Raw genomic sequence first — 23250 nt, 5'->3', positions numbered from 1 at the left:
ACTTGCTCCCGCTCCACTACCACCTCCATGATTAGGATCTCTAGGATCCTTTGGTTGCGGGCGCCACCCAGTGTTGCAATTGGCGAAGAAGGAGTTCATCCGTTCCATTTCCTCCTTCATCCTCCGAATTTCAAAGATCTCTCTCGGCATCCCGCCTCTCCCTCTCGGCATCCTGCCTCTCCCTGGCGGCTAATTGAGCTTGGAGCACACTCACGACACTTGGGGTATAAGGTTGTTGTTGGGAGGAAATTGACCCTCTTCTTCTTGTAGGAGGGTAGAAAATCTCCTTTGCCGACCCGGCTCCATACACATCTCCTCTTTGGAACCCCTCAACAAGATCAAACCATAGCTCATTGTCATCAATTTCCGGGTTGTTCTTCCTACGGACAAGGAATTGTTCCTAAAAAATTGATAAAACATTAATGGTTAGAGGTTACTTATCTAAAAATTGATAAAACATATACTTTAAAAAGCTAAGAAATTTTTATTTTTTGACACTTACATATAACTGTTCATCCTTTTCCTTCGCGAAGATCAACTTGCCCTTGCTTGTCTTCTTTGCGTGAGTGTCAACAAAGAGATCAACAATCGTGGGTACCTTACCCTTATTCTTCTTGGTCTTCCGGAAAAAAAACAAGGAAATTGTTACTCAAACATGATAATTAATGAGACTAATTAAATTAGAAGACTATTAAATTAAAAGCTAAGACAAATAACTTACATCTAATACCACACGATCATGAAAAGATTGAGACCCTCCATAATGAGTAGGCTCAACTTCCGCGTCCTTATCTCCTCTTTTCCCGTTGATCTTGTTCCGGGCCGATGCTTCCTTGAACTCAGGATTGTTCCGGTACTTGGTATATTCCTCATATGACGAACCCGTAATCAATAAAATAACAATTATTAATTAATATATTTTCAAAATATGTAATGAATTTTAACTAATTACGGGTATTAAAAGAAACTAAATACCTTTCATGAAAGATGGCGCCTTCTTCCTCTTAGACACCTTATACATGTTGTCCCTTAGCCTCTTCTTGCCAATGTCATTATACCTTTGCCAAACTAGGCGCTCAAGGTTGGTTGGCCAATAGAACACACGCTACAAAAAGTAAACACATAGATGAGAAACAAATTAATAATAAGGTAAAAAGAATAAATAAATTATATTTAATAATATATATTTTATAAATAGATACCCGGAAGTTGTTGAACCACATCTCCTTATCTTCATCACTAGCGTTACTCCAACAAGTAACGCCGTGTGTCATGTTCTCTTGGGTGCTATTAGTCACACCACGAACAACTGTTTGACTTCTAAACCTGAAATCAAACATGTTAAAAACATAATTATATAGGAAAAAAAAATAATGTATAATTAACATATGTCTAAAAAAAGTCATTTATTACTAAATAAAAAAATTACAAAATAGAATGAATAAAAAATTACCAAAGACCATTCGGATCAAGGATCATCCTGTTGTCGGTATGTGTCGGGGTATAGCAACCTCCTCCTCCTCCTCACTCACCTCCGTAGTAGAACGGTCAACGTCCTCCTCCTGCTCTCGGGAGCTACTACCTCCCTCACTATAGCCTCCGCGCTGCCTACTTCCTCCAGGAGCCATGTGTACTACAATTGAATAAAAAGTGTTAGCAAATATTACAAGATAATTATTATAAGATACAAAAAAATAAAACCTAATAAACAAGTATAAAAGACAAAATAAAACGCTAATAATTGTTTCCAAATTTTGATATGTATACTTTTAATACCTTCTCTTACTCATCATCATCATCATCCTCATCTTCTTCTTCTTCTTCTTCTTCTTCTTCTTCTTCTTCTTCTTCTTCTTCTTCCTCTTCCTCCTCCTCTTCTTCTTCTTCTTCCCCCTCTTCTATCCCATCCCTCTCCTTATCATTCTCTTCTTCTTCCTCTTCTAACTCCTCCTCCGCTTCTATCTCATTTGCATAAATAATTTCATCATGATCAACTGGGGACAAAACTGTTTCTGATACAACCTCTTCTTGGAAAAAAGATGTATCAACTTCTGATCGTGCCTTTGTTTTAAAAACGGCCCACCATTGCTTTTGTTGTCTATCATTGCTTGTGCTCGGAAGAGATGCAAAATAAACTTGATGAGCTTGTTGTGCAAGTATAAATGGGTCATATTGAGAGTAGGTTCGAGTATGATTCACTTCCACGAGTTTGTAACGATCATGGACTCTCGTTCCAGCTACGGAATTATCCCTCCATTGAATCTTGAATAAGACGGTTTTATAACTCCTATCCCGGCCATTGTAGCACAACTCAAAGATATCCTCTAATATGCCATAATAATCATTGCCATCAAGAGAAGAAATAGTAACGCCGTAGTTGCATTTAGCCTTACTTTTGCCATAGTCAAATGTTTGAAACTTAAACCCATTAATTGAATATCGATTCCACGTCACAACCTTTCGAGAAGGACCCAAAGCCAAGCTTCTTATCACATCATCTTGAATATTTAGCTTACATACATGCTTCCGAAACCAGGCTAGAAATTGATCCTCATGCTTATGCCAAACATCCTCTCTGTTCACATTAGGGTGATCTTTAATGAAATCTGTCACAAATTGAGCTTCATATGGCTCCAAAACCTCACAATTAGATAGCACATAAAGGTGGGCACGGTTATACTCCTTGTCATCCGTAAATCTTGTTCCCCCAACTGATGAACACCCTATTTCATCCTGCATTTGGAAACACTTGGGTATACTTGTGTCTAGTTCATCCGCTTCATCAATATTCAAGTATTTTGCTTTGGTCTCAATATGTTTTTCAAAATAAAGAGAGCAAAAATTGGCAATCTCTTCCGTTAGGTAGGCATTGCATATAGAACCTTCCACACGAGCTTTATTACCAATTTTTTTCTTCACATGATTAAGAAACCTTTCGAAAGGATACATCCACCTATATTGGACGGGTCCACCAACTTTAGCTTCATATGGCAAATGGATAGGTAGATGCTCCATCGAATTGAAAAAGAAGGCGGAAATATCATCTCAAGTTTACACAAAATTTCTGGTATTTGGTCTTCTAAACGACTCATGTCCTCAACCGATATCGTGGAGGAACATAAATCTCTAAAAAATTGACTTATTTCTCAGAATCGCATTCCAAACTCGTAGTCGGGAGTAAATTTTTAAAAGCCACGGGTAATAAGCGCTCCATGAAAACATGACAATCATGACTTTTCAACCCTTTCAACTTCAGTTCCTTCAAATCAACACAACGGCTCAAATCGGATGCATATCCATCTGGAAACTTCAAGTTTCCTATCCAATCGCACAATACCTTTCTTTGAGCTTTGTCAAGAGTAAATATGGCTTTTGGTTTAGCCCCATCCTTACGAATATGAAGTTTAGGACGATCACAAAATTTCTTCAATTCTATTCTTGAATTAATATCATCACGTGTCTTTCCTTTTACATCCATAATCGTATGAATAAGTAACTCAAAGAAGTTCTTCTCTATGTGCATCACATCCAAATTGTGTCCGATCAACATTGTTTTCCAAAGAGGGAAGCTCCCAAAAATACTTCTTTTAAACCAACCATTTTTTTTCTTTTTCAACTCTTTAAACTCTTCTTCAATCCCATCGACAGTTGTTGGCAAATCACGTACAACCTCCCATATCTCATCCCCTTAGAGTCGAACCGGAGCATTGTCACGCACCTCCTTACCTTTTAAGAAAGATTTCTTGTTCTCTCTATGAATATGTCCATCCGGTAAGAAACATCTATGACAATCAAACCAACTAATTTTTTTGGAATTAGGAAGATAAAATGCTTTACTCCTATCCATGCAATAAGGACATGCCTTTCGCCCGGCGGTTGCCCATCCTGATAGCATACCATATGCGGGAAAATCATTTATAGTCCATAACAATGAAGCTCTTAGTTGGAAATTTTGCTTCTTCGACACATCAAATGTTTCTACACCAACTTCCCACAAATACTTCAGTTCCTCCAAAGAACGGTTGTAAATAAACATCCAGATGGTTTTTTGGGTTATCGGGACCGGGAATAAGTAAAGAGAGGAAAATAAATTGTCTTTTCAGACAAAGCCAAGGAGGTAAGTTGTACGGCGTGGTCATTACGGGCCAACATGAGTAGTTTCTACCAAACTCACCAAAAGGGTCAAACCCATCCGTACACAAGCCAAGTCTCACATTGCGAGGTTCCTCGGCAAAATCGGGATATAACCTATCAAAACGCTTCCACTCCTCCCCGTCACTCGGATGACACATCTTTCCTGGTGTACGAGGATTTTCTTTGTGCCATCTCATTTGGTTGGCAAGATTTTTCGTGGCATACATTCTTTGAAGTCTAGGAGCTAATGGAAAATAAATTAATGTGTTTTCTGATATTGGTTTCTTTCTCTTTCCACTCCTTTTATTACCCTTCTTCCCCTTCAAAACAATATTTCCTTCACTTGTCTCATATCTATCCCTTTGACATTTCTTACATTTGTCAAGCAAAGCATCATCTTTCCAAAAAGCATACATCCTTTAGGACATGCATCAATCTTTTCATGTGGAAGTTGAAGACCTTTGACCACTTTCTTGGTATTATAGAAATTTCTGGTCATAACATTATTATCGGGTATAACATCCTCAACCAACGTAGCAATACTATCAACGGCTTTAAATGGCATATTATACTCACATTTTAAAGAAACTATCCTGGATGCAACTTGTAACAATGTCATTCTACTCCCCTCATATAAGGTTTTTCGGAAGTACTTAGCATGTCCAAAAAGGCTTTTGCTCTTGGGTTTGGTTGTTCTTCATCAATCATTGGTACACGGTCGTCATTAATGAAATCATTAGACTGAAAGGCATCAAGTACCATTTCTCTATATGGGTTCTCATTTTGTTGGATTTGAGGTTCTTCGGGATAATATTTTTCTCCATGGGAGATCCAATTGTAGTAGTTTGGAAAAAAACCATTTGTAACAAGATGCTCTTCTACTTCAATGTCAAATAAATATTTTAAGTTTTTACATTTAGTACAAGGACACCTAAGTTTATGTTGTTCCAAATCATATGAATCTTGACATCTAGCAAATTCAATAAATCCACGAACTCCCTTTACAAATCTAGCGATAGGACGTTTCTTCTTATCTACTCTTTCTTCGTACATCCAGCTACGTTCAGATCTCTTCATTTTAATCTATAAGCAATATATAGCAAACTAACCATTTTAAATAATAATATTTAATTTCAACAAAAAAAGCAATGGTTATCTCATCCTCCATTTTATGCTAATTTCAAGATTTCAATTGGGTCCTTATCACTCCAACCTAAACCCATCAATGTACGTTTCAAGTCACTAGCAAACACACATTTGTGAATTATTAATGAGAAAAAAATTCGGCAATTCCCCTTAGTTCTCCAAATACACAATGTGGAAAAGATACATATTCCACATATGTATTCAGAGAACATTGGAGAAATTTGCAACCAAATTCTTTTCTCATTAATAAAATCACAACTATGTGTTTACTACCTAAGTGACTTGAAACGATAAAGACAAATCCCAAAATGGGGACTATTCAAGAATTGCTCCTAATGAGTAATTCTTGAACGGGTACTAGGTCATTATATATTAAACAAGTTGTCAAAATTATAAGGCAAATTTATACAATCCCCTAATCAAATGACATTACTAATTTAACAAATTTATACATCATGCTCATTCCATTCAAGAAAAATGCTAATTAATTTTTTAAAAATGCTAATTAAATCATTCTAACTTAATTAATTTGGTTAATTATACAAGTTGTCAAAAATGCTAATTTCTAACCCTAACTCAAATTAATTAACAAAAATGCTAATTAAATCATTCTAACTTAATTTGGTTAATTATAAGGCAAATTTATACTACCTTCATAAAACTATACTACCTTCAACAATACTACTTCAATATTACTAAATCTAAGCATCACTAATCAAATCACATTACTAATTTAACAAAAACCCCAATTTCTACCTTCTTAAAACTATACTACCTTATACAATCCCCTAATCAAATCACATTACTAATTTAACAAAAACCCCAATTTCTAACCCTAACTCAAATTAATTAACAAAAATGCTAATTAAATTACAACTACATACAATAATAAGCATCACTAATGTATAAATTACAACTAGATACTAAATAAACATCACAACTTAAACAAAATATGAAGGATTGAAGTAATTAAATCGATTTGAGTCGAAAACAAACCTTTATTATAAACAAAGGGTCGGTAGGGATGTAGTGTGCGGATGGCGGCGGCGAGTGGTGGCGTCCGGTGGTTGTAGTTGGTGGTGGCGTCGGATCGTCGGACAAACTGCTGCGTTTTTTTTTTTTTAAGTTGATTGAAGTGAATGAAGGGGACGGGGTGAAGAAATTGGCGACAAAAAAATAAACAAAGGGTTGGCGACCGTTTTTGGTCGCCAAATTGGCGACGGGTTTTGGTCGCCAAAATTGGCGACTGATTTCGGTCGCCAATTTGGATAATATTGCGTCGCCCGTGGATTTCATACGGATTTTTGGATAAAAAGGTATAGTCGCCAAATTGGCGACGGATAGTGGTCGCCCGTTTTTTTTTTCCTGTCGCCAATTTGGCGACTGTAGTATGTCTGTCGCCTTTATCGTGTTTTCTTGTAGTGTATGAAGCCTTGATTTTTTACCCAATACTTATCTTTTCAATAAGGCTTGTAAGCCATAAACCAACTCGAGGCTCATTAGACCATGCATAATGTTGAATAGGAAGGATTAAGTCGACTTGTAGGTGTTGTACAATCTAATCGATTCGGTTCCGGGACCCAAACCTTCCTAGGATTGTAAGATATACACTAACTCGATTCCATCACAACAATAATTGCTTGCTTATAATTTGAGAACATGTTTGTATGATCAACTCCCATGTATTCCCCTATGAACCCATGATACCCTAGTGCTTTTAATCAATTGTTTACACCCTCATTTTATCTACCTTGCTTTGTTTTTATTGTTGATTAGTTTTAATTGATCTTCTATCTCAACCCCAAATTGTGACACCCTAAGACACGATCATTTACAATTGAAAATCCTACATCAATACCCATCCCTTGGGATCCGACCTTTGCTTGCCTCTTTACTAAGAGTAGTTGGTGAAGTTATAAATATTGTTTTGGTTGGGTAACTTTTGACGACGAGTTTTACGACACACCAAAAAATGGCGCCGTTGTCGGGGACGGTGTTAACTTGATTTGATTTTCTTTAATTGTTTTTAGTTGTGTCTTTCTTTACCTTGGGGAAGTCAATCTCCTCAAGGTTGTTCTAATTATTTTCAAATTGTTTGATATTTTGCATGTCTAGGAGATCACAAGGTAACTTGTTACCCATTGATCTGGAAATCGAAAGAACTTTGACCAATAATAGAAGACTTGCTAGGAATACTTTGAGAGGTATTGGTGAGATTGTGGACATTCAACCAAATAACATTGAGTTCATCAACCCTTTTGCAAAAGAAGGAGAGGATAACCCGATACAAAACCCCCCACAAAATCAACCTACAATGCCTAAATTTTCATCACATTCCGTACCAGCCGAGGAGAACCTACCAAATGGTACTCCTACACCACAACATTTAACCGGTAATTTCATTGCCAAATCCGAATTTATATAATTAGTTTAGAGAAGTCAATTTGGGGGGATGCCTAGTGAAGACCCTCATTCTCATATGGAGATTTTTTGTGACTATTGTGATGCAATTTCTCAAACCGGAGTTACTCAAGACCAAATTCAATGGGTCTTATTTTCTTTTTCTTTGATTGGTACCGCGAAACAATGGTTGAAGAGCCTAGATAAGGCTACTCTTGGTATTGATTATTGGAAGAAATTGGCACTTGCTTTCTACAAGAAATTCTATCCTCCGGAGAAGACTAACATGTTGAGAGCCCAAATCACCGGGTTCAAACAAAGGGATGAGGAATCTTTGTATGAAGCATGGGAAAGATTCAAGGACACTTGTCGATCTTGTCCACACCATGGATTTAGCGAGTGGTTCCTTGTACAACAATTTTGGAATGGTCTATATGAAGACTCCTGAAACATTCTCATTATGGGATCAAATGGTATGTTCACCGAAGTTGATGACAATCAAACATGGAACAAAATTGAAGAAATGGCGGTCCATAACTCGCAATATAGTAGACCTCGGAAGGCTATTAGAGGAGGAAAACATGAGGTGGATTCCATTACTCAATTGGGTGCTCAACTTAGTGGTCATATTGATACCATTAATTTGAAGTTTGAGAAGGCCATGACTAAACTTGAAGAGGCCTCCAAATCACCCAAGCAACATGTTAGTGATATGGTGGCATCATCATCAATATTAAGCGGAGTATATGAGAGTTGTGAAACTTTGGGACATGACCAAAGTGAATGTAGGGGAACAAGTGAATGCTTTCCAAGCATACAAAAGTGGCACCAATTATTCCAACTATTACAATGAGAATACCAAATTCCACCCCAATCTTTCATATAAAAGTCAAAATGTTCGAAACCCTCAAACATACACCCCACCTTAAATGAGAAACCAAGCTCAAAGACCCTTTTACAATCAAAACCAAAGTTATCAAAATCAACCTCCATACAATCAAACAAATGACCAAGGTTTTGATGTTCAAAAAGAGGTCCTCCAAATGCAAAAGAACCAACAAGAGTTTTTCACTCAAATGCAAAAGGATGGCCAAGCAAAAGATATCACCATCAACAACATACTAGCTCACACAAAGATGTTGGAGACCCAAATGTCTCAATTAGCATCTTCTAGCTCTCAAAGACAAAAGGGGCAATTACCACCTCAAGGTAATCCCCCAAGACATGAGTCGGTGAGTGCCGTCCATTTGAGGAGTGGTACAAGGTATGAACGGCCGAAGAGGGCTGTTGATGAAGATGTTGTGAATGTTAGTGACAAGGAAAGAGTTGAAAACTCTAAGAACCCGCCTCCATTCAAGAAGTTTGATATGGACAAGAGTTGGTCGTCACACATCCAATCAAACACAATTTATAACTTCACAAACAACTCTACAATTAGTAAAGAGGCAAGTAAAGGTCGGATCCCAAGGGACGGGAATTGAGATGAGATTTCTATTGAAACTAGTGGTGTCTTAGGGGTGTCACAATTTGGGTTGATGTAGAAGGTCACTAACTAAATAGCAATGAAAGTAAATAAGCAAGATGAATTGAAAGGGTTGTAAACAATTGATAAAAAGTACTAGGGTATCATGGGGTCATAGGGGAATCATGGGAATTGATCATACAAACATGTTCTCAAATTATAAGCAAGCAATTATTGTTGTGATGGATTGAGTTGGGTTATATCTTACAATCCTAGGAAAGTTTGGGTCCCGGAGCCGAATCGATTAGATTGTACAACACCTACAAGTCGACTTAGTCTCTCCTACTCAACAACATGCATGGTCTAATGAGACTCGAGTTGGCTTATGTCTTACAAGTCTCATTGAAAAGATAGGTGATGGGTAAAAAATGCAAGGATTCATAGGCTCACATTTCATCAAACATAACATGTGCATGAGTTGAGATCAAAACAAGCAATCAAATAAACCATGAAAGCATATTAATTTAAGCATGAACCATTCCCCGTGTTGGTTTCCCCTAATTACCCATTAACCCTAGCTAGGTCACTACTCACTCTTTATCATGTTGAGCATGCTAGCAAGGTTGTCAATCATACCAACAAAATGAAACATGATGAACAAATGAAAGTAATTAACAATAATTAAAAAGGGATTAAGAGAATTATACCTAATAATGATTCCAATAATAAAGCAAAGAATAAAAGAAGTACTTGATGCTTGATTGAGAGGTTGTCAATCTCCCAATAATAACCCAAATAATCTTCAATTACCCAAAATAAAGGATGAACAAGAGAGAGATTAAGGAAATAAAACTTGTATTAAAACTTGATTAATTGTTGATTACAATACTAAAGAAGGATTTGATTGATATTAACTACTCTAATAATTGATAAGAAGAACATGCTCTTCTAATTAGACTAATGGGGTATTTATAGTGGAAATTAGGTGGATGCATTAGGGTTAAATAAGGGCTAAACTAGTAATTACACTTTTTAGATTGAGCAGGGAGACGCCGGTATTTTTCGAAGGAAGGGCTTCTTTCTTTGAAGTTTGAAGAAACGGATTTGTGCTGGGCTGGAATCCGTGGGTCTCTTGGACAACGGGTAGGGAGAGCTCTTCATGCCATTTATTACATAAGCAAAACCCTCGACCCTTCTCAAGTAAATTATGATACAACCGAAAAGGAGCTTCTTGCCATTGTATATGCTTTGGATAAATTCAGTTCCTACTTGCTTGGATCCAAGGTGATTGTATTTTCGGATCACCGTGCTCTTCGACATCCCTTGATAAAGAAGGAGGCAAAACCAAGATTGTTGAGATGGATTTTACTTCTTCAAGAATTTGACTTGGAAATAAGAGACAAGAAAGGAGCCGAGAATGTAGTGGCGGATCACTTGTCAAGAATCCGGTTTCATGATGAAAATGGAGAAACCCCGATCAATGACTCATTTCCCGACGATATTTTGATGGCTATTCAAACACAACTTGAAAGGCACATCACCCCATGGTTTGCCGATTATGCCAATTATATTGTTGGAAAAGTGCTCCCTCCAAATTTGAACCACAACCAAAGGAAGAGATTCCTATTCGAAGTGAAGAGGTACTTTTGGGATGACCCAAACCTCTACAAGGAGTGTAGTGATGGGCTCTACCGGAGATGCATCCCTCAATGGGAAATCCAAGGAATCTTGGAAGGATGTCATTCATCACCCTATGGTGGGCACCATGGAGCAAGGAGAACCGTTGCAAAAATTCTCCAATCGGGCTTCTATTGGCCTACAATGTTTCAAGATACAAGAGAATTCATCATTCATTGCGATGCTTGTCAAAGAACGAGGAATATATCTTGGAGGAACGAAATGCCACAAAGGGGCATTCTAGAGGTAGAGATCTTCGATGTTTGGGGAATTGACTACCAAGGGCCCTTTGTGACATCCAATGGGAATAAGTACATCCTTGTGGCCGTCGATTATGTCTCAAAGTGGGTGGAGGCAATTGCCACCCCAAATGATGATGCAAAAACGGTCACCAAGCTTTTCAAGAAGATAATTTTCCCAAGATTTGGAGTTCCTAGAGCAATCATTAGTGATGGAGGAACACAATTCCATGAGAAGAAGCTTGCATCCCTTTTGACCAAATATGGTGTTCAACATCGAACCGGCTTGGGATATCATCCTCAAACAAGCGGTCAAGTAGAAATTTCAAATAGAGAGATCAAGCAAATCCTTGAAAAAGTTGTGAACAAGACTCGGAAAGATTGGAGCACAAAGCTTGATGATGCTCTTTGGGCTTATAGGACGGCCTACAAGACTCCCATAGGAGCCTCCCCCTACAAGCTTGTATATGGAAAAGCATGTCATTTGCCAATCGAATTGGAGTACAAAGCTTATTGGGCAATCCGAGCACTCAATCTTGATCTCAAATTGAGCGGTCAAAGGAGGATGATTCAAATCCAAGAGTTGGAATAATTCCGACTACAATCCTATGAGAATGCAAAGATTTACAAAGAAAGAACAAAATTGCTTCACGACAAAAGAATTAGACAAAAGGCCTTGCATAAGGGAGACAAAGTCCTTCTATTCAATTCCCGCTACCGACTCTTTCCGGGAAAGTTGAACTCTAGATGGATGGGTCCCTATGTGATAACCGAAGTTGGAAAATATGGAGATTTCGAACTCAAGGCGGAAGATGGAAGCAAGTTCAAGGTAAATGGTCAAAGGTTGAAGCCCTACTATGAAGGAGCATTTGTTGGAGAGGTCGAGGCTACCTACCTCGGGCCTCCTCCCCCTTGAAAGCACCATCTAAGGGAGAGTTTGGTGGAGTCCTCCCTAAACCACCATTTGTAAATATACTAACCCTCTAACTTATGTTTATTATTGCATTTGTTTTAATAAGTAGCATAGACTCTTTTCATGAGCGTAAGTGAGGGAGGGTCACTAACGAGTTTTTGAATGAAGGAAGGAGCAAATCCTCGAGTGTGGGGACGCATTGAAGAAAGGAAAGAAAGTCAAAATTCGCAGCCAGAATCCGTGCGGATTCCCGAGAATCCGGCCGTCTTGTCAGAATCCGGGCGTATAGGGGAGAAACCGTCCGTCAGTCTGCTACGCGAGAAATTGAAGATTTCTGGACTGAGGTCGAATCCGAGCGTCTAGTAAAGAATCCGCCCGTCCCGTGGAATCCGGACGGATTTGAAGAAAGACGCCCGTCTTTTCACCTATGCATTTCAAGAAAAATCTCTGTATCAGAATCCGCCCGTCTTCTCAAGAAGACGCCCGTCCCACCTTTAAAGAATCCGAGCGTCTTATGCTCGGGACGCCCGTCTTGTGGCGTCAAAATTTTGGGAATTTCCTCTGTGGCAAAATCCGAGCGGATTGTGAAGAATCCGCCCGTCCCGTGAAGCAAGAATCCGAGCGTCTTCACCTCGAATCCGCTCGTCTTCTCACAGCGTCTTGACCCGACTTCTTCCCAATTAAAATACCCCCCACCACACATACTTTGACACATCACTATTCCTTCCACTTACCCTATAAAACCCACCTCCTTATGACTCCCATACATATCCAAATCACTCTCTTTACCCTCAAAATCAAAAATCCCCAATTTTCTAGGGTTTCCAATACTCAATCAACAAGGAACATCCTTAGCAATCTGTAAATCAAAGGAACCCAACAAAAGAAGCAAGAATGGCACCAAGGAGATCCTCCTTTAGAAGTGCAAGAAGACCAAGGATGGTGGGAAGTTCCTCTACCTCACATCTCAACACCATTAGAAGGGAACATGTAGAGATTGTAGATCTCACAAGGCTCGATGATTTCTCGAATGTGGAATTCCTTGATGATGTGCAGCGATTGGTCTTCCACCGACTCTTAAGTAAGAATATTCTTCCCACTAAATTTCTTTGTCATGATACCTTAAGAAAGCTTGGGATTTTTCACCAAGTAGAAGCACTCTTTGAGGTTTTTGGTCTTTCAACTCTCTTTCGCATGTATGAACCTACCTATCGGTCCCTTGTGCTAGAATTCTTAAGCTTTTTGAAGATTACAACCGTAAACAAAGTGATATGCATAGAGTTTAGGTTGGAAAATGTTTCTAAAATGATGACCCTTGTCGAGTTTGCCAATGTGTTCGGACTTGATGTTTCGCCTACCCGAACATCAAAGCCCAAAAAGTATAATGTTGCACCATTGTGGAGGGCCATGACGGGCCGGGATTTCATTCTTACTAAAGAGTGTCTTGCTTTTCACATCCAAAACCCGATCTTGAGGCTTACATATCGATTTCTTTCGGGTACTCTCTTCGCCCGCCGAGATCCGGCCATCGTCAACCAATTGGACCTTGTATTTATGGAATCATACCTCAACATTCAAGGGAGAGATAGGTATCACTTCAATGCACCTCTAGTTTTGCTAGAGAAGTGGGCAAGGTTTAGAAATGGGGATGATGATGGAATGAAGCACATAGTGAATGGTGGACTCATAACTAGACTTGCAAAGCACTTTAACCCAAGGTTCAATGAGAACAATGAGTACACTCCACTTACGGGGGGAACAAGAATTAATGAAGATCTACTTGTCGTCCAACACCATTGGATAACCCTTGAGGGGGTTGATAAGCGGATAAAGTGGTTGAAAAAAGGGAGCGATCCAATCTATCTCCCAATAACCGATCTACCACGAATCCCCAAGAAGAGGAAGCTTGTCCCCAATGCCCTCCTACCTCATCCCAAGTCAAACAAGGCAAACTCCACCACCACAAAATCCACCACCACAACAACAAGAACAACAAACTCAAAATGAGAAGATAAAAGTGCCTCCTTACCCCTTTCCCTATCAACCATATAACCATCCAAATCCCTTCATCCTCCCCCGTGACGACTTTGTCACGGGAATTTTGCAAGATTTACACTACCGTCAATATGAGACCTCCGTGGACACTTATTATGCTCTTTACCCCCAATACCATGAGATGGCTCAAAAAGGACGGATTAGTGAGGAATGAGCTTTCCCCTCATGGGCTCAAATGGAATTGCTCTTTCCCAACTCGGAGAAGGCTAATGAAGGGGCGAACGGTCGCAAAGGGGAGGAGAGTGGCGATTCTTGTGGTGGTGACACGGTGAAGCTTGAGAGTGAGGAAGACGAATTCATGGATCCAAGTTTAAGTGATTCTTCAAAGGATATTTGGGATAGCGATATAGAGGGAGATGATGCCGATGTCTAGGAGACCACTTCATCACTTGGTGGAGCAAAGCAAGAGCACCCACCTAAGTTCAAGTGAAGTTTTCTCATCTCTCCTCTTTATCTTTATTTTTCATGAAAAGAAGTTTGTGTCTTGTCTCTTTGTATTTTATTTAATTTTGATCATTGTTGGAATAGTCCTAGCAACATCAAAGGACTCACACCTCGGTACCATTGAGGTGTTCTTATTTTATTGTTCCCATTTGTAAAATCCAAAATGACAAATTAGTTTCATGCATAGCATAGTGTGTGCATGAACTATACCCATCCTTGGACATTAGCAATAGTGTCTCACTCGGTTTGGGGAAGTTAATGCATACGCAACGGGAGGTAATCTAAATTATCCTCTCCGTCATAACAAAAACCATGCATCATGTAGTGTAGCTTAGTATAGAATTGCATTTAGTATAGAAATCATGCATCATCTTTGCATAATTTCCATCATTTTGGCCATTGAGGATAATGCCCATATTAGTGTGGGGATGGGAATTCTAACATTTAACTCTTATTCAAAAAACCCATAAAAATTGAAAAATTTCAAAAATCATAAAAATTGGAAAAATTGAAAACCCAAAAACAAGTTCATTTCCTTTGTATATATTGTCTTGTATATATTGTGTTTGTTTTATCCTTGTTCACATTGATTGACTACGCCACATCCGAGACATGGGGATATTGAAGACTGCATGGTATGATCTTTCCAATCTCCTTTTTCCTCTTTATGTTAATGACTATGTGGCTTGTTGCATCATGGCATGTAGTTGCATGGTAGACATGAGGATATTGAAGACCGCTAGTTGCATCATGGCATGTAGTTGCATGTTAGAAAAATTTTGCGAAACCGTCTACTTGGGAAGCTTGACAAGTGTATATAGGCCCTAGTAGATGCCTTTTGTTCTTAAGACTTTGTTTGTTAGAATGCTTGTAAAACACCCTAGGATGTGTCATGCTAGTATCCTTTGACCCATGGATTAAGGCCGAGTCAAGAGTACCTTGTGGTGTGATAACTCCTTGGCTACCGTTTATTCCAAGGTGACCCTTGAAACCATGCAACCATCATTCATCCATGTTCTACCATACATTTTGTCAACAAAAGGGAATGGGCACAAAAAGAAATCAATTTGAGTTCAATGAAATGAAAAGTGAAAGAAAGTTTGCAAAAATGCATCAAATGAAAAGAGGAGCAAAAATAGAACTCCTAAGCTTCAAATACAAGGCACCCTCGTTACTAATTGGGGTGACTTTGAAAATGTTCAAAAAGAAATGCAAAAAAGTTGTCAAGTATTGAAATGCCAAAAATCAAAAAGAAATGGCAAAGAAAGTGTTCTCAAATGTCAAATGCCACAAGAAATTGGGGGGGAAAACAAAAACAAAAGCAAACTCCCAAAATGAAACTCAAATATCTATTGATCCCTTTATCCATCATATCCATTTTTGTGCATGGTAGAGAGGGGACGACCCTTCTTCTTGTCTAGGCAAGAGGGGGAATTCCGCGATCCTCCAGTGTTTCTAACACCATAGGGAGTCTACTCTTGACAAAAGCATTTAACGATTGAGGACAAAGGTACCCTAGCTTGACACAACTTGGAGGTGATTTATTGGTATCCTTCTAGACTTAGTAGTTTGAGCAAATTGCATCTATGAAGGATTGTATACCCTTGAATTGCTTCCCTTGTAGATAATTTCCGCCACTTGATGAGGGAGTGGCTATTCTTTTTGTAGATGCATCCATTATGTGTTTTTGTGTGCTTAATGTTTGGATGTGTCGCCATTTTGGCAAGACCCACCTTGCCTTGCAAGAAGGCATCCTACCTCATGGTTGTCTTGTTGTGAGTTGAAGGGGCGGAGTGAGACCCGCTAATTGTCTCATATCGGCTATATTATTAGGATAGGTTAGTATTGGTCCTAGTCTTTGTCACCTCTTTACTCGGGACGAGCAAAGGTTCGGTTTGGGGATATTTGATGTGACCATAATTGGCGCATATTTAGCCCCCGAATTAGCCTTGTTTCCATGCTTTTTAGTGCTCATTTGGGTCATTTCTTATCTTTAGTTCTTTGTTTTGCATATTCTTTGAGATTTTGATCCCTTGGTAGGAAAGGAGTAAGAATCTTACATTTTCATGGCAAAACGAGACTAAATTGATCGAATTCAATGACCAAGCATCAAGGAGAGACAAGATTAGAAGGCCTTTGTACATATCATAGGAGAAGAGCAATGTTGAGGAAAGATCCTTGAGTCCCCAAGGAAATCCCCAAAGAATTTATGAAGAAAAGGGAAGAAAAGAAGAAGTTACTATGCTGACTGACAATCCGAGCGGATTGTCAACAATCCGTCCGTCCTGCACAATCCGAGCGTCCCACGCCAGAATCCGCTCGGATTCCCCCTCAACAATCCGCCCGGATTCCCCAGAATCCGCTCGGATTCCACCGCCCAAATCCGTCCGTCCCGACCTTATTCCGCCCGGATTTCTTCACAGCACGGATTGTCTTCTTCAAGCTACGAAAAGAGAAGCCCTTCTCTCAGAAAATACCGGGTCCTCCTTGCTCAACTTAAAAAGTGTAATTACTAGTTTAGCCCTTAGTTAACCCTAATGCATCCTCCCTAATTTTCACTATAAATACCCCATTAGGCTAATTAGAGGAGCATGTTCTTCTTATCAATAATTAGTGTAGTTAATATCAATCAAATCTCTCTTCAATATTGTAATCAAGTATTAATCAAGTTTTAATCCAAGTTTTAGTTCTTTAATCTCTCTTTTGTTCATCCTTTATTTTGGGTAATTGAAGATTATTTGGGTTATTATTGGGAGATTGACAACCTCTCAATCTAGCATTCAAGTACTTCTATTATTCTTGCTTTATTATTGGAATCATTAGTAGGTATAATCTCTTAATCCCTTTTTAATTATTGTTAATCACTTTCATTTATTCATCATGTTTCATATTGTTGGTATGATTGACAACCTTGCTAGCATGATCAACATGATAATGAGTGAGTAGTCTCTTAGCTAGGGTTAATGGGTGATTAGGGGAAACCAACATGGGGAATGATTCATGCTTAAATTAATATGCTTTCATGTTTTATTTGCTTGTTTGTTTTGATCTCAACTCATGCACATGTTATATTTGATGAAATGCTAAGCCTATGAATCCTTGCATTTACTATCATCTTCTATCTTTTCAATGAGACTTGTAAGACATAACCCAACTCGAGTCTCATTAGACCATGCATGTTGTTGAGTAGGGAAGATTAAGTCGACTTGTAGGTGTTGTACAATCTAATCGATTCGGCTCCGGGACCCAAACTTTCCTAGGATTGTAAGATATAACCCAACTCAATCCATCACAACAATAATTGCTTGCTTATAATTTGAGAACATGTTTGTATGATCATATCCCGAGATTCCCCTATGATCCCATGACACCCTATTGCCTTTAATCAATTGTTTACACCCCTTTTTATTCATCTTGCTTGTTTATTTTCATTGTTATTCTAGTTTAGTAACCTTCTACATCAACCCAATTTGTGACACCCCTTAGACACCACTAGTTACAATAGAAATCTCATTTCAACTCCCGTCCCTTGGGATCCGACCTTTACTTGCCTCTTTACTAATTGTAGAGTTGCTTGTTAAGCTATAAATTGTGTTTTGATTCGACCGTGACCAACGACCACATCTTAATTTGTGAACACTTAGCGGAGTCGCATCAGAACCCTTATCAAATACAACAATCATTAACTCGATGGTATCATTAGAAAGACAACTAGCTTCATCCAACTCACTATTTAACCAATGATTTAGGCTGCAATATAGTGAATAAAAATGACAATAAAAACAACGATTGAAAACGAATTCACCATTAGAAAATTAGGGAACATGTACGTCAATGTGTAACAAAGTTATTGTCTAAAAGGGGCAATATTATACTTGAGAGGTTGTCAATTCAGGTATATTATTAGTTCAGTTTTTTCATCAAACACTTGTTAGGCATCATGTTAAACAAGAATTAAATACAAGAACATTAGTTTTTCTCAAATAAACAATGTATTAAAATGGAGAAACAAAAGCATCCCTATAATTACATCAACTGAAGACGATAAGAAACTAACATAAACAAATATTACGAAAACCTGATGATAGATTGTGATACCCCCATATACCAAGGAGCCTTACTAAGACCTTCCCTAGCATATAAGGACATCACCATCTCGGTTGCCCGAGGTAAGTAATCATCAAAGGTCAATAAAAGAACATTTAAACTGTTTACAAGTGTTACAACCAAACTGCTAAAAGAAAGATACAACTCATCACTATAAACTATATCCTGTCGTAACTCGTGAGGACTCATCCCAGCCCGGACTCCAGCAACCATCCAAAACAACACATGCCAAGACTGACTGCTCACCATAAGGGATCACGGCAGACACAACAAAACAAACAAGACAAACCAAACAAGGTCAGTAACTGAGACAAGACACAACAAACATAACCAACCTATAACAACCACAACCGCAACCAAACACACACACAATCTCAACCACTCCAACCAATCTTCGTCACCACCTAAACCTCGCTCATCATATTGAGCGATAACCATGTCCCATTAATGTGCACATCCCCTCCCGTGGCGGGTTCCACGGAGGGTGAAACTAGGGCGTGAAGCCACTCCCGTAAGTGACTCCACTCAGCCGAGGACGCACCTCAAGAACCAACGACAATAATCATAGACAGCTGCAATACAACAACAATCAACGAAACAGCATACACCAACCGATTACCATGTATACTCAACCACACGGTCACGACAACAACACAACGACAACGCAGCAACCGACACACAAGACAATCAATAGAAACTGAGTAGGCGAACCTACCTTTAAGCGACTGCAACAATTCTGTGTCCACACACGCGACACTCAACAATCAAGCAACACCTATACACACAATACAATCCTCTATCATTACCCTTCTAACCCTAACTGAAAACACAAAGACACGGATGATGATGATGACATACCTACATGTGGAAATCTGGCAAAGGAACTGCTACCCGACTCAAGCTATACACTCCTATGACACAAGCACCCTCAAAGGCTCCCATGGAAGGTACTTGGTGAAAGGAAGAGGAAGGGACGACATCTAGGTTTAGAGAAAAGAGGCGGAAATAATTTGCGGTTTTGACGAAACAAGATTATAAACCCCCGCTGAAAAGACGTTACTCGATCGAGTAACTAACGTACTCGATCGAGTGCCCCCTACTCGATCGAGTACCCAAGCTACTCGATCGAGTAGCCTCTACTCTATCGAGTACCACCCACATAGAAAGGCAAACACGACAAATAGTAACTCTGGCACGCACCACTAAGGGATATCACCTGCTCCCAAAGTCGGTCAAGGTTGGTCAACGACTTCCTAAAAGGGCGGGTATTACAGTCTTCCCCCCTTAAAAAGAACTTCGTCCCCGAAGTTCCACTCACCCTTCCCAAAAGCACAAGACACAGAAACAAGGTCGACGCCACCGTTCTTCCAACATAGGTCACTACTCTCTAGAAGTACCATCCCCCATGTCATCATCATCAACTGTCTAATACTATATACACAAACTTCCACGAACCATAACGTTAATTACCAAATTCACCAAATGTACTAACACAATTAACAACCATACTACGATTTGTGAACTTTCACCACGTTCACCACACAAATGCTATGGAACTATACTCTCACTAGTCCATGATCGCCAACACGAAATATGTCACACCACACTAACATGTTACCAAACGATCCTATCACAATGCATGACTCAAAGCTGTACTACTTCGTTACCGTTCCTGACATACTTATCTCTCTATGACCGTCCTTTCATAACAAATTACTCAACCTTTACTTAAATATACAAATTACTCACCGCAACAATTGAAACAACTGCAACAATTAAAACAATCGCATCAAAACAATTAAAACAACTACAACAATTAAGACAATTACAACTTCATGCGAGAATCATAACAGAGACAATAACGAGCATTGCTAACAACAACGAAATTAGCATAATATACCACAAGATTATTATAATATCGGCTTCTTTATTTCGCGATATTACTCTTCCCCTCTAAAAAGGAACTCCGTCCGCGAAGTTCACCTTTAAACAAGTTGTCTAATACAAACTGCCCTTGTCGACATTACTCGTTAATTCCAACTAACATTGTCATACATACAAATATATGCTACCTTACGAGGATAATTATCATGAATCATAAAAACATGCATATATCAATTGTATGTAATATAGCTATGGAAATTCTGCGAAATAGGTAACAAGTCTTTTCGATAATGAATAAGTTAGGCTTGCTTGTGAATGTAATAAAAGAACCCTTTATGTCACATCTATTCCCACAAAATGTCATTTATAAGTCAAGCACGGACCCAAGTATAACTAATAAGTCGACCCAACTATGTCACTAATCATCAATGACCATTACAAGTATCAAAATATGCAAAAATAAAAGCATTCAAACAAATAAATTTTCGAAAAGTTCCTGTAACAGTGACACTCGATCGAGTGGATTAGGTACTCGGTCGAGCGTGTCTTACTCGATCGAGTATCCTAGTTACTCGATCGAGTAGCTTCAGGTCAAAAACTGCTCAAAATCTCCCAAACACGACATCAATATCTATATTCATAATCGCATAGCCACGAGTCCGATGAAAACCCGACCATAAATCCTGCAAACAAGTCTAGGGAAAGCAAATACGGCCTTAAGGCCACCGATACAGTCCGAACATAAAAGCACGAAAAGATAAAGTTCCAACCAAAGTAAACTAACATCCGATACAACTACTAACAAAGTAATGTGACATTCTATTCTCGACTTATAGGTATATATATATATATATATATGAATCTCATCGGGGCACGATCCCCTTCAAAGACCCAAGCACCATCCAACCAATGATATACATGTCAGACCACTACTCACCATTGACGGAAATTATCAACGGATCAACATAGATAGTTATAAAAGAGTTTGAGACACACGAAACAAACAGTCAACCACATGGTAGAGTAGAGCCAATCAACACATAAGGAATCCTCAAGGTGACAATGCACAAGAGTTTGCAACCACCAACACATCACAATCAACATCTCAATCAATACCTCAATCATCATCTCAATTATAGTCAAGTCATGCGATCTCGCATATGGCAATTGGACACAAGTGCGTGCTTTAAATCACACGTCACAACATCAAGCACGCTACAAATCACACGCCAGCAATATCAAAACGTGCTACAAATCAAACGTCAACAAGTGTTACTCAAATCACACGACGAACATGCTTGACCACCCTCGTCGGATCATAAATATGCACATTCCCCTTGTGGCGGGCCCGTGAATGGATACTCTAGCGGCCCTTCGCGTACGGCGGTAGCCCAAGGATCCTGGTTACCCGTACCGGTCCCCAAATCACAAGTCCAATGCTAAACTTAACATCATATAACAATAACATCATTCAATAATCAAGAACAACCACATGATCTCATAGAACACTATCACAATTCCTATATTAATCATAATCATCACATAAACACATAATCTCATGGATTGAGTAGAGAAAGTCTCTACTTTTTTGCCTTTCATGCTTAATCAAGCCAATCAATCGGTCAATGACACAAAAATCGTCACCTGCATGTATAATCGCATATACCATTATCAATCTAACGATTACAACCTTGATTGCAATCAAAAAATCAAAACGTCATTCAAATTCTCTTAGAAAGTCGATAACTTACCACCAAAGGTTGGGATAAAACATAAGAATGAGAAAATCCTAAATTCGTTGAAGCCAAATTTCCATGCTAAAGTCCCCATCTTGAATTATGGAGATGATCTTCCAAGTGCCTTAGTGAAAATATCTGTGATTTGCTCTTTAATCCGTACATGCGAAGTAGACACGGTTCCATTAATGAGATGATGACGAATAAAATGACAGTCAATTTTAATGTGCTTAGTAAGATAATGAAAAACCGGATTTTTTGAATATCTAACGCAACTTGATTATCACAAAGAATCTCCATAGGCCGAGTATGACGAATTCCAAGTGACGAAATAAAAGACTTCAACCATATTAGTTCACTAGTCACGGACGTTAAGGCTCGATACTCGGCTTCAGCTGTCAAGCTTACAACCGTGGTCTGCTTCTTTGCTTTCCATGAAACAAAGATTTCCCAAAGCTACAAAATACCCGGTTAGTAGACTTGTCAAGACCTGAACCGACCCGAAAGTCGCCCGTAACCCGACCCCTAAGTAACCCGCAAATAACCCGGTTATTTCAACCCGAACCCGAAAGATACCCGAACCCATTTCGACCCTTAAACAGCGGGTCAAACTCGACCCGCATCGGGTTGACTGTTGGGTCAAGACAATATATCTTTTTTTTAAATACACAATGTCATATAGGTATTTATGACATAAATTTTTGAGAAAATATATGTATATGCGCGTTATGTCACGTCATCACCTCAAATCATATGCCATGTCATCGTGTTCATTCCTCACATGTGTTCATTCTGTTTTATCAGTAACTCAGGGTTCTCCCAGCCACATTATGTCAAAACGAACATAACAAAGAACATGAACAAATAATCAAATTAGATAAGTTATGAGTGAATCGACTTATAACTAAACATGGGATCATACGTGTTTAAACCAACAAGGATAAAAGAAATGATGGAATAAACAAGTAAGTAAGGCATAAGCAACAATAAAATAAATGGAGAAGAAAGACAAGGAAACAGACACGACCACTTAGCCACGAGCACGTATTTCAA

The 23250-nt window shown here is 38.9% G+C and overlaps 1 protein-coding gene, 1 long non-coding RNA gene and 1 other non-coding gene across 3 annotated transcripts in view; all 3 read right to left on the bottom strand.

Annotated features, from left to right (window-relative positions):
- Positions 1–997: 997 nt before the first annotated feature.
- LOC141615091 (uncharacterized) lies at positions 998–1489 on the bottom strand. Its single transcript, XR_012529612.1, has 3 exons — positions 1454–1489; positions 1203–1326; positions 998–1105 (listed from the first exon to the last, which is right to left on the bottom strand). It is a non-coding gene; the product is annotated as an uncharacterized LOC141615091 (long non-coding RNA).
- An 11-nt stretch (positions 1490–1500) lies between these two features.
- The window catches only part of LOC141614047 (uncharacterized), a 68742-nt gene continuing 46992 nt past the window's right edge, over positions 1501–23250 (bottom strand). Inside the window, exons 3-4 of the mRNA XM_074432802.1 lie at positions 1777–2575; positions 1501–1633 (exon numbers count right to left, since the gene is read on the bottom strand). Coding sequence (XP_074288903.1) covers positions 1783–2575 — 793 coding nt within the window. The 3' untranslated portion in view covers positions 1501–1633; positions 1777–1782. The remainder of the gene's footprint in view (positions 1634–1776; positions 2576–23250) is intronic.
- Positions 7967–8073, bottom strand: LOC141615772 (small nucleolar RNA R71). Its single transcript, XR_012530173.1, has one exon. It is a non-coding gene; the product is annotated as a small nucleolar RNA R71 (small nucleolar RNA).

Source organism: Silene latifolia, chromosome 11 (assembly GCF_048544455.1).
Source record: "Silene latifolia isolate original U9 population chromosome 11, ASM4854445v1, whole genome shotgun sequence".
In the NCBI taxonomy this organism is placed as follows: domain Eukaryota; kingdom Viridiplantae; phylum Streptophyta; class Magnoliopsida; order Caryophyllales; family Caryophyllaceae; genus Silene; species Silene latifolia.
The sequence above is the reverse complement of the archived record's forward strand: the minus strand, read 5'-3'. Positions and strand labels throughout refer to the sequence as shown.